The 12,569-nt window shown below is 35.5% G+C and overlaps 1 protein-coding gene across 1 annotated transcript in view; it reads right to left on the reverse strand.

Annotated features, from left to right (window-relative positions):
* The window catches only part of PLXDC2 (plexin domain containing 2), a 469,728-nt gene that overhangs the window by 162,946 nt on the left and 294,213 nt on the right, over positions 1–12,569 (reverse strand). The window contains exon 5 of the mRNA XM_027592981.2: positions 171–293. Within this exon, the coding sequence (XP_027448782.1) occupies positions 171–293 (123 nt within the window). The remainder of the gene's footprint in view (positions 1–170; positions 294–12,569) is intronic.

The raw sequence follows: 12,569 nt of genomic DNA on the forward strand, positions 1-12,569 counted from the left end.
TAACAGTTACAGTATAATATTTGTCATCGCAAGACATCTGCATCAAGCACTTTATAATCCAGTTTACCCCCCCCAAAAAACCCCTCCAGGTTAACAAAAGATTGATATGAATCTGATAATCAATGTTTAAAAGTACACATTCAGTAAAGAATAGGCTAATCAATACATACCATTATCAAAATATCTGACTGTTGAATTTCTGGATACACTGGGATCGAAATTTGCCATTAAAGGTGCTATGTACTGTGTGGCCGTAAGCATTCGATGTACAACTTCTCCAGTGTATATGAAACCTGTCATTGCAAAAACAAGAAATACATTAAGGAAAAGCCCAGATAAAATTTTACCTCCAAACTTAATTGCAGTCTTATTTTGAAAGTAAAATATTGCAGTAGCTAAAAAAAAGGAACATACTTAAGGTCTTAATGTCTGATCAATAATAGGGTGGATTATGTAACAAAGTCTTATAATTTTGTAGTACCTTGCAGACTGGTAAAGCAGACATCTAGAATATGTACAATTTTAATTGTGGGAAAAGTGACTTTTCTGGAAGAGATCATTAGGCTAAAATGGTTAATACAGTAGGTAAGTAATTCAAATATTCAATCTGCCATTATTAATCTCTTGTTATTTTAGCACTAGCTGAACCTGCAAGTCCTTTTTACAAGTGAATGAATTTTCATGATGTTTCATTGCATTTTCATGAAGTTTAATTGCATTTCTCCAACTGTAATCTCAGTTTGGGACATTTTAGAAACCGCACATGGATATCTTTAACACTAAGATGCACAAAATGTTCTGGACCTTACTTTCAAAGTTGAAAGGATGTTAAACACCCATGGAAAAACTTGCCCATTTCTGAGTTTTAATAATACTAGCACTCTATCAAGAAGAAAGATATTACATGTTGCAGATAAAATGGTAAAACATTGGTAATGCACAAATGCCTCTCTATTTAGAGTGTGATCAATTACAGCCTGTTCTAGTGGTTGGATACTGAGAGAGAATTAACTATGAAGAACTTTCAATAGCTCCTATGTTACAACCCTGTCCACTTCCAATTATCCACACTGGCTTTATTTATTTTGTGGATTATCCATGACAAATTATTAATCCTATACTGGCTTCTTGCCTCCAAGGTCTTTAGCTTCCTAAAAGGAGTCAGCTCAGGTAATATTAATATTAATATTAATCTAAGAAATGCACAATTAAGAACATATATGTAAGTAGGCACACACACATAAAATATAATAAAATAAAACCCAAAGCAAATTATTTGTGATAATGCAATTGTAATGTAATGTTTAGGCAATCACAGGTTAACTAGACAGCTGGGACTACTGTAGATCATTTTTCTTTTTTTTTTTAAAGATTTTATTTATTTATTTGACAGAGAGAGAGAGAGCACAGGTAGGCAGAGCGAGAGGGAGAAGCAGACTCCCTGCCGAGCGGAGAGCCCCATGTGGGGCTCAATTCCAGGACTCTGGGATCATGACCTGAGCTGAAGGCAGACGCTTAACGACTGAGCCACCCAGGTGCCCCTCATTTTTCTATTTTCATAAGAATTAATGAATAAAACAAGCAATACTTAAAAAAACACAAAATTGTGTTAAAGCTTCTGTTACCTTACTTCATGGTCTGAATAAAGTTTTCATTGGTGTATTGTGGTCTTTATCATTTCAAATTTTCGGTTATAATTTCTAGGTAAGTTATTAGAAATTTAAATCTGCAGTTATTTATTTTGAAATTAATTTGTCTTTCTAGCAATGTCTTCTTTCCTTGACTTCCTTTACATTTTTCATCAAGGGCATAACTGAATTTTAGTTATTTACCTTTAAAAATATATTTTTAACTAGCGAAATCCCTACCATGTATTTTAATCATTGATTATTTCCTGTTTCTCAAATGCCAAGTAGTATCTTTCAAATAAATTCCCTATGTCTTGAGCAGAATTTTGTACATTTGCAGTTTCACATAGCTCAAGTGTACTAAAAGATATTAAGAAACGGTGATACAGTCATTGCTTTTATTTTATTTCCCTGTAAATTTTCAGAGTCACCATCAATGTTCAAAGTCAATATCACATCCCTAAAATTATCAAGATGAAGAGTAACTATTTTTCAGGACATATGATTTATTTTTTTCTCCTATCCTCACCCGCATGCCTTTATAATTTCACCATTAAGGTGGATACAAAAATTCTATAAAGAAAAGATTAAATTATACTCTGAGAATGTTCTGTAAGGGACAGTGGCTCTGGATAGTTATTTCTCTATTCTCTATTCTCCATGTACTAATGGAAGAAACTTCGCTTAAAGAAGGGGGCTGTAATTCAAGGCAGTATGATAATTGCAAATCAATACAAAATTAACTTTCCAAAGCAAGTCTAAGAAAAGCAGCTGCAATTCCCAGGAAAACAGTTGCAAAATTCAGGACAATTAATGATTTCAGATAGCCAATTCTTACTGTTAATACTTAAAAAAAGAAAGATACATATATATTTTTTATCCCTGAATGTTTCTATATAGATTTGGCAAAAAATTATTCTCCATTCTCCGTAACTCAGGTTTCAAATCATGCAAATCCTTAACTGCTGCTTCCTTTCATCAGGAAAAAGTTTTCCGGAACCGTAATTTCCCACATTTCGAAGGTGAAGTCTCACACTGTTCATACAGAAACAATTAAAAATATGGAAGAATCTGTTAATATATAAAAACTATAATTATAATTCTTGATTTTTCTATTATTGTAACATTAAAATAAATGATTGTTGCTGTTACTGTGAGTAGTACAGTTGACCAGTTACGGCTACCATGACTGCAAACATGTCTGCCCCTATTCTTCATCTGTTACCACTATTACCACCGCCACCACTAAGAACAATGTGAAAAATCACCCAAGGTGGCGAAAAACCCCACTTACTCCACAACATGAGCTGAATTCTGAGAACACTTGCGTGTTTTCCTTAGCCACGTTGCAAGCCAAGTCCTACTTCTTGGTGACCAAGGAGTGAAATGCTTCACGGGGATGGGTTCCACTTAAATCTCATTACATTTCTAAATTTTGAAAATGTCATGTCAGCAGCAGCTAATAAACTGAGTAAGAGAGAAAACTTACAGGCCTGCTGACAGCAGCCAAGTGTGATTAGGTGTTGAATAAGAACCTGCCACGCAAATTTAAGAGTCCTTTTGTGGAACGAAACTTTTCCAAAGCTTCAAAGGCACTTGGAGCTGCCGCCATCCCATTCAGACATTTACCTCTTTTCTCTATTTTTTGGGGGGGCATGCTTAGTTGCAGAGAAAAATACATTATTTCATTTTTCTGATTGTTCACATTTTGGAGTAGTTCAAGCAAAATATTTTTATTACCTTTTTCAAACTTGTTTGTAGCCATGTGAAGGGCTAATCATAAAATATCTCCTTTGATCACCACATACTTCTTATTAAAAAGGAGTTTGAGGAAGAAACAACCTGTTTTCTCTGTGAAAATTCCCACATTATACTTTAGAACACAGTTGTAGTCACCTCAAATCCTATTCTAGCCTCTGTTCATTTAATTGGCAAATTCTAGAGATAGGTTTACATTTGATATACCTCTACCGCAGTCCACAAATGAGACTTAAATAGGTAGGTGAATGACATATGCTTACAGCATTTATTTAATGATACAAGCAAATGACATCATAGTGGTATGACTAAGTTACTCGACATCTTTGTGCCTCAGTTCCCTAATCTGTTAAATGGGGGAGTAATCATTGGGCTGTTGTGATGGTTGAATGAGTTGATACATGAAAAGCACTTAAAAACAGTGTTTAAGATAAAAATTTGCAGAAAACAAGTAATCAATTAAATTCCCTCTAATGTTTACTTCTTGAAGTCTTTTTATGTCTCATGCATACTAGTCGATTGGACTTAAACTGGGATGTTTATGTGACTTCAAAATTGTGCTTCATACCCAAACGGTATGATATGGGTTTCTTTGAATTATTCTAGTTTGGATTAAGGCACACCACTGACTTTAACTACAGGGCAACAGATAACTAAAAACCTTAATGCCTAAAGTTCTACATTTGAGATAGATTCCCTTCCCTTACATTCCGAATGGAGTAAGCACCTTGTAAAAATATTAACAACCTATTGGCTGCAAATGGTTGTTTCATTTAACTGAATATGTCATAGTAGTAAAGGCTATAATTGCCTGTGAAACATTCTACGAAACTTTAATGTGTAAAGGGCTACATAAAATATTTTATTTCCTCATCTTTCAGTTGATATTTTTGACCCCGAGGAAAGGTTGGAGCTAATGTATATGCCTGTAGGGCGCTTAACATTGATAGTTAAATGCTGCCTCGAGAGTACAAATGACTAGTGTATGTCACCATTGTCACCTGCGGGATGTGCCAACTATGATCCCTACACGCTAATCAAATAGATCTGAAATTTATCGTCCTTGTTTCATGAGGATTTAGAGCCCTGACTCCTCCTACTGACCCCTCACTAACTTGATATATGATCTGTTCCCTTTCACCATCCTATTTCACTGGGTCGTGTTTGTGGTTATTGTTTTGTCAAATCACTCAGTATTTGCAGTGGACAACCTGCTAGAAGCAAACAAGTGCAGTCTGAGCATAATTCAATTTACATTATGCACAAATGCCATTTTATGAATCATGACACATGCTATAAACTACCCCCAAGACAAATACTTGTTTGTAGTGAAGTCAGCCTTTTAAACAAAACCATATGCGGCAGCAATTGTTAATTTGAAAATTAAGTTGTGGTAAGTTATCTGGTAATGTAACCGCCTGCCAGTGGCAACTGTACAATGACAGGTTTCATGTCATGGGCTCTCTCTGGACAAAATGGCTGCTAGCAGATCTCCCAGTTCACTGTGAGGAGACTGGTTTGTACATGCAACCTAGACGGTTAAAGAAAGAAAAAAGATAAAATAGCATTTCTGAGGTTCTCATGAGCTTACTAACTACTGGCTCCTGGGAAGTAACCCATAATATTGTCACTCACCAAATATTTTCTCTTTACAATTCCAACCAGCTGTTAAGGTAAAATATATCAAATATATTTTCTATAATAAAAAATTTAAAATATATATGTTAAAATACATCACATCTCATAGACTCCTTTATTCCACTGGCTTAAGGCACCACAGGGAATTGCAAATCACAACAGATCCATCCCTTGGAAGAAAAAAAAAGCAACAAGTGACAAACTTGGTTATTGGCTGCAAATTATGTTCATGAAATTACCAATGTCGAGATTTATGTTGACCATATAAAGTGCCTCTCACCAACTCCAGAAGGAAAGAGAAGGAGTCAGAATTGTGTAGATGAGGAAGAGAGACTTTTGAACTGCTAACCAAATTGTAGCCTATGGTTCTTGCCTTCTCCATCTTGTTCCTCAAATAAATCAATGTGACTTATTCTCAATGCAGGTTCATTCCTAGTGGTCATTGTCAACAGCACCCTTCCTCACCCTCCTCCAGATGCTTCAGATTAGGTAGGATTTCCAGAGATGGGTCCATGCACACTGCAGATGGTGAATGATACCCCCTGGAGTTGTGTAGTGCATGGACCTCACCACTTTTCACGAAAACAGGGATTGCTCTTGTTTGGTTGAGAATCAAGTTCATTCCCTCTATTCAGATTGACCCAGGTAATATTTCCAAAGCCTCACTCCCATGTGGGGGAGAATGGGAGGGTTGCTTTGAATTATTTATGCTTCCAGACTGGGGATTCAGAGATCCTGCTGTCAAATGCTAGACTTGCATGTGGCACCAAGTTATAGCTGGGAGTTAGTCTTCAGCATCTGAAGTCTGCTTAATTTGGAGGTATGCTGCTCCATGTTTGCAAAGCCTCTATCTTGTGTCCCACCTAGTCTCTTGGACCCTACTCCCTATGGGCAGTCTTTCTAGAAGACAACTACTTGGCTTCCTGACCTATGAATATCAACTACCTTGGAATTTCTGCCCATTTACTGAAACCTAAGTAACCCCTTTGGGAAACCATGTAGGACCGCTCTGTTACCAGCTGCCCTTCCATCCAGGTTCCATCTTGCTCTAGAGAGGGGAGCTCATGCCCCACTGTGGCTTTCACTTCATCCTCAGGGTGCCCCATAACCACAACGAGTAATAAAAATGGCCCCATCCTTTCCTAAGGAAATCCATTTTTTAAATGACCAGAAACAGCCCTGGAAGCAAGATGGTCAAATATAAAGATAGGCGATATTCAGGTAGGGAACTTTTTTCCCGACACCATCAGACCTTACTGTATTTACTGACTAATCTGTAGTGCTGCATATTTTACTTTAAAAATCAGGTAAATTTAAAGTAAAAATATTATGTAACAGGAGAATACGTCCTTCGAATTCTTGCCCAGAATTATGACCTATTCAGCCCACAGTTTACAAAACAAATTTTATTCCACATATTTGAAATTATAACTATGCTTTGCCACTTCCATACTTCTAAAGATGATTTTGTTTCCCATCCTTGTTTAGACATTCCTAGAATTCAGAGATCTCCTCCCTAAGTTTTACCAGAACTGTTCTAAGTCATGTCATAAAATGTGTTGAATGTACTGACAATCTCTTCCTTGTCTTTCCCCTTTCAGTGCACGAGAAATACCATCCTCTAGACAAGAAAGAAGCTCTACAAGGAAGTAGAAGAGATTTGTTTTCTCAAAGACCACCGATGCAATGTGTGCACGTGTGTGTGCGCGTGTGTGCATTTCTCTCCATGAGGAGTCAAAGTGGACTGGACCAGCCTAGGTTTGAGTTCATCTCATACAAGCTGTATGATCTCATGTCATCTCTTACTCTCAGTGAGTTGCAATTTCTTCTGTAAAATTAGGTTAAAATTAATTCCTTCTAAACAACACTGTTGTATGTAGTGAAGAAAGACAATAGACAGGTAACTGCAATTCTACCTCAACACATATATTTGGGACATCTGTATTGTCCTGTGACCGTTTCAGAATCAGAGTTCTGTGGAGGCTCCCTCTGCAGCTACACCAATTACTCTCCTCGTCTGATCTTGATCTCGGCAGCCCCGTGGTCAGGTTCCAACTGTGATACTTCCAACCTCCTTGAGATGTGTGCCCTTTTACAGCCTCCAAATTGTGATGGCAACTACATTTCCCCAGAAGTTTTAGTAGTCTGGTCCCTTAAGAAGATGAATTTTCAGTGAGAGGGACAAAATAACCTTAACAAAAGAGCGTTGACTCAACTGTACTGAATGTAATATGAATTATTACACTTTGCACTTTATAGTTTCAATATGCCTTACAATTTGAATATTCAAAACATTAGATGCCCAAAGATAAACTCACTCTATCTGAGACAAGAAAGGAATTTATGTACGTAAAGGAATTTATGTATTTGGTTTTGTGAATATACATATATATATAAATATTATGTATTTATGTTTTATATATTTTATAATTATATCATATTATATTGTTACATTATATTATGTTATGTTATATTATACATATAATGTAATGAGAAATAGTGAAACTCATCACTACAGTTAAGCATTTTCTTCTTGGTTGCTAAGAACTAATCTGAGATATTGACAGGAATTAGCTTTCAACATGGCCAAGGAAAACAAGCAAGTATTCTCTGAATTAGCAAAATGAAACTCCTGTTGTGGCGTAGCAGAGTTTTTGCATCCTTAGGTTATTCTTATATTATTCTCTCTTGAGGGAGAGAGAGAGACAGAGAGAGAGAGAGTATTAGAGTATATAGATTTATAAATCAATACAAAATGCATACTGAATATCTTAAAATCTGAAGCATAAAATCCTTAATTTCAGTTAATAATCCAGTTAGCTTACTTCCTCTCAAAGCATTTCAGACATGTTTTTACTCACTTTTCTGACCCAAATGCACCTAGCCCATCAATATCTTGGTTAATACCACCTGATTGAGCTTTTCAAAAATGCATTTTTTTAAAAAGTATAATGTATTCTTCCATAAAATTTATGAAGTCTATTTTAGGAAACACTGTAGTTACTGATAGCAGTGAGAGATTGAAAGCAGCCCTCAGACCTTCCTTCTACATCCAGTTTATTTTGCAACTCTCACCCTCACACTAAATGAATAAACAAATAAACAAAAAAATTAAGTTTATTCAGGGTCATCTCTTCCTAGTGTTGACTTGGGGAGAGTTCATTAGAATGTATATTCTTCCACCACAGTTATTATACAGAATTACTTGCATTCATTTGGTATATGGTCATGAGGTCAAAAAGAATAGAATGTGCTTAGTACTACCATTTATCTCACAAATTAGATCCTAATTCAAGTGTAAGAGATTCTACTTCCTATAATCCTACTGTGAAAAAATTTGACTGAATACATTTATTTTGATCAAAATACAAAGCATTTTCCTTGACCTTGGGAGTTTTACAAGGGCTATTTAGATTTAAAAATCCTTAAATACAAATTGAAATATTCATACACATTCAAATATGGATATTTTGTGATGTTCAACTAATTTCTACTTGTTTATATATATGACTATGTATATTCATGTTTTTTTAAAAGACTTTATTTATTCATGAGAGACAGAGGGGGGGAGAGAGAGAGAGAGAGAGAGAAGCAGAGGGAGAAGCAGGCTCCCAAGGAGCAGGGAGCCCGATGCGGGACTCGATCCCAGGACCCTGGGATCATGACCTCAGCCGAAGGCAGATGCTTAACCATCTGAGCCACTCAGGCGCCCAATATATTAATGGTTTTAAAGATAAATGTTAAAAGATAAAATTCATAACATATGCATACAATCTATGCTTATGCATATATGAATAAGTAATAAGCACCCATGTATCAGTTTATTTACTGTCTAGACTAAAAGATAGAGAATTAAGCGCAAATATGACCTTTAAAATGTACCGCTAACCACTTTCACACATTTTTTTATTTATCATTTCCTTCCTTTTAAGTTTTCACACTATATGCTTACATCCCTAAAGATGATTAGTTTTGTGTGTTTAGACTTTACAATAACTGACTTGTATTGTAAGTATTTTTCTGAAAGTTTTTATTTTTGTTTAATCTATATTCATGAGGGAATCATTCCTGTTGTACATGTAGCTCTGTTTCATTAATTTTTCACTGCTATATCATATTCCACCATACAAAAATGCCACAATTAATCTATCCAATCAACTTTTGAGGACATTCGTATTGCTCCAATTTTTTACCATTACAAATCGTGTTACCATGAAAAAATTCTACATGTGCTCTGGTTCACATATCGATTTTCTATTGTATAAACCTAAGAAGGCTTATGGCTAGATCATAGGGCATGCACAGCTGGAAGTTCACAAGATAATGCTGAACTGTTTTTGGAAGTTACACCAATTGACACCTCTACCATTACTATATATATACCTATATATATATATATATTGCTTCATTTCCCCATCAAAATTTGATATTTCACACTTTCAACTTTTGCCCATCTGCTAGTTGTGAAATTATATTGTATTGTGGCACTTATTTACATGACTTAATTAAAATTATTTGATTACATTGATTAATTACACTACTTAGCCCTAAGGTACATTACTCAGCTGAGTAATAATGAAATTGAATATTTTTTTCAGAAGCTCATTTGCTATTGAAGTTTCCTTTCTGTGCAATGTTCTGAAAAATTCTTTGCCTTTTTCTTATTGATTTCTAAGACTTGCTTTATAGCTTTCCAAAACAAAAAAAATTCTGGATACTACATATGTTTTCTGTTTTTTGCACATTCTTACAATGTTTTCTTAATCTTAAGTTATAAAAATAGTCTTCCTTATTCTAATAATATATATATATTCTTTATTGTTCTCTAAATATTTTATAAATCTATCCATCTCATTATTCCTTCCACCTAATATTATTTTTGAAGGGTATAAAACATGAGTCAATTGGTGTTTTTTCCTCTACAGGGATAGCCCATTGTCATTTTTTAGAAATTTTATCCTATCCTTACTGACCTGCATTATCAACTTAATCATAAATCTAGTTTGCATAAATCTATGTGATGTATCCCTGGGTTCTCTATTCCAATCCACTGGTCTGTTTGTTTATTTCTGTACAGTTACCACAATGTTTTATTATTATGTGTTCATCAAACACGGTGAATCAAGAGCATGGTGAATCAACTACCTGTATTTCCCTTTAAGAATATGTGACTATCAAAAAAAATAAAGAAAGAATATGTGATTTTCCTTGGTCCTTCACTCTTCCATATACATACTTCTGGATTAGTTTATCAACACACGTATACACGCACACACGTGCGTGTGCACGTGCAAGTAAAATAACCGTGCTGGATTTTGACTGAAATTGCATTGAAATTTTTTTTTTTTTTTAAGATTTTTATTTATTTATTTGAGAAAGAGAGAGTGAGAGACAGCACGAGAGGGAAGAGGGTCAGAGGGAGAAGCAGACTCCCCGCCGAGCAGGGAGCCCGATGCGGGACTCGATCCCGGGACTCCAGGATCATGACCTGAGCCGAAGGCAGTCGCTTAACCAACTGAGCCACCCAGGCGCCCTGAAATTGCATTGAAATTTTAAGTAAGTTTAGAAGGAATTCACTCCTTTTGACTTTGAGTCTCCCAACCATTAAACATGGTATATATATATTTATTTAGTCATTCTAGATATCTTACACTATTCTTTATTAATTTTTAAAATGTCCTGTGTGTTATTTTTAGATCTATTCCAATTTACTGAGTCTTTTCTGAAGATATCATTATTGAAAACTTTATTTTCAGTCATATTTTCTAACAGTTTGTGGTGGCATTCAGAAACACAATTGTCTTTGCATATTGATTTTATATGCAGCAATCTTACTCAACTCCAGAACTAATTCTAATAATTCGTCTGTACATTTTGGGGGGCTTTCATTTACTGACAATCATATGATTAGAAAATAATGAGAATGTTTTTTCTCTCCAATCATTGTGTCTTTTTTTTCTTTTCATTAGCTATATATTGCCTGTTGTTTTAATGCAGAAACAATAAACTTATCCTAAGACAGATATCTAAATGATAAGTTGAAATCTGTAGAACATGAAAGAAATATAATTCAGAATCTAACTAGAACAGCTATCACAAAGATATTTTATAAGTCAAAAAATATTTTGTAAAACATTTAGATGAAATGTCACTGCTGAAGGATAACAAGTCCAGTTATTTCTCCTTTCTATTTCTTATTTCTAGAGAATTCTCTCCACACCTTAGAGAGAAATAGATAAATTTCTCTCAAGCCATTAATCTGCAGGTATCTGAACACCTTACTTCTCTTGCTACTTCATTAGAGATGCCATTTTTCCATTTCTTTTGCAACATTTTTACTTCAGTTAAACCTTCACATCTGATTATCCCACCAAGGTAAAGCAGTAGGAAATGTTATTCACAAAAGTGGCTCATTTGCTTCTCAATTTACAGTGGCTTAGACCAGAACAACATTTACTGGGAACAGGCAGAAACGGGTATGTAGTAAACAAAAGGCATGAAACAGAACCACAACTCTGGGACAACCCCAGAGAGGAAAGGAATAATGCAACACTCCCTCTTAGGCTAACTGGTACGACCAGTAGAAAAAGACCTTCCAAGTGCAGCTGCAACATTTTATTGCCTCCCAGGGAAAATTAAAGAGATTCTTAGATTTTTTTTTTCCCCAACACCTTCACATTTATATCTGACAAAAAAGCTCAGGGGGCAAAACTACCCTATCTTAGGTTGAAAAGAGGCACTTCTCAAAGGGGACATGGAAGGTATACTGTAATTGATAACCTGCTTTTCTAATATGTTAGCCTTTGTGGAAGAGCAGCAAGAACGAGTATCTCAAATACACTTTTGTATAACTGCTTCAGACTAATCAGAACTGAAGGGATAAAGTTTTTTTTTATTTCACTTTATGTCTGCTAAGGCAGAGAATGAAAAGGTTCACCATGCTGGGAGGAATTCTTTTCCTGGACATTCATTTGCAGTTCCCGTTCAATGTGTGAGTGGCTGCAGGTTGAATTTGGCCTCAGTGACATAACCCAGCCATAAAAGTGTGCCTCACATATGTGTCCAAAGCTCAATGAAACCAGGGCAAGCCTGTATTCCATCAGACACCAGTGCTAAAGTAATACCTCTTTAAATTTTTTTAAATAAAAGTGAATAATATCTTAACCTTCCCACAAATTGGGGATACAGAAGGCACAGGGAGACACAAAATTTATTGGGATTCATGGTTCAGGTTTCAACATTTCCTTTTTCATATGTTGCCATTGTCAGAGACCCTAGGCAGGTACTTAATAACAATTAGCATTCTTCCTCATTTTTTTCCTTTAAATTTTTTATTGTTATGTTAATCACCATACATTACATCATTAGTTTGTGATGTAGTGTTCCATGATTCATTGTTTGCATATAACACCCAGTGCTCCATGCAGTACGTGCCCTCTTTAATACCCATCACCAGGCTGACCCATCCCCCCCCCCCAGAACCTTCAGTCTGTTTCCCGGAGTCCATAGTCTCTCATGGTTCGTCTCCCCCTCCGATTCCCCCCT

This window comes from Zalophus californianus, chromosome 9 (assembly GCF_009762305.2).
Source record: "Zalophus californianus isolate mZalCal1 chromosome 9, mZalCal1.pri.v2, whole genome shotgun sequence".
NCBI classification, from domain to species: domain Eukaryota; kingdom Metazoa; phylum Chordata; class Mammalia; order Carnivora; family Otariidae; genus Zalophus; species Zalophus californianus.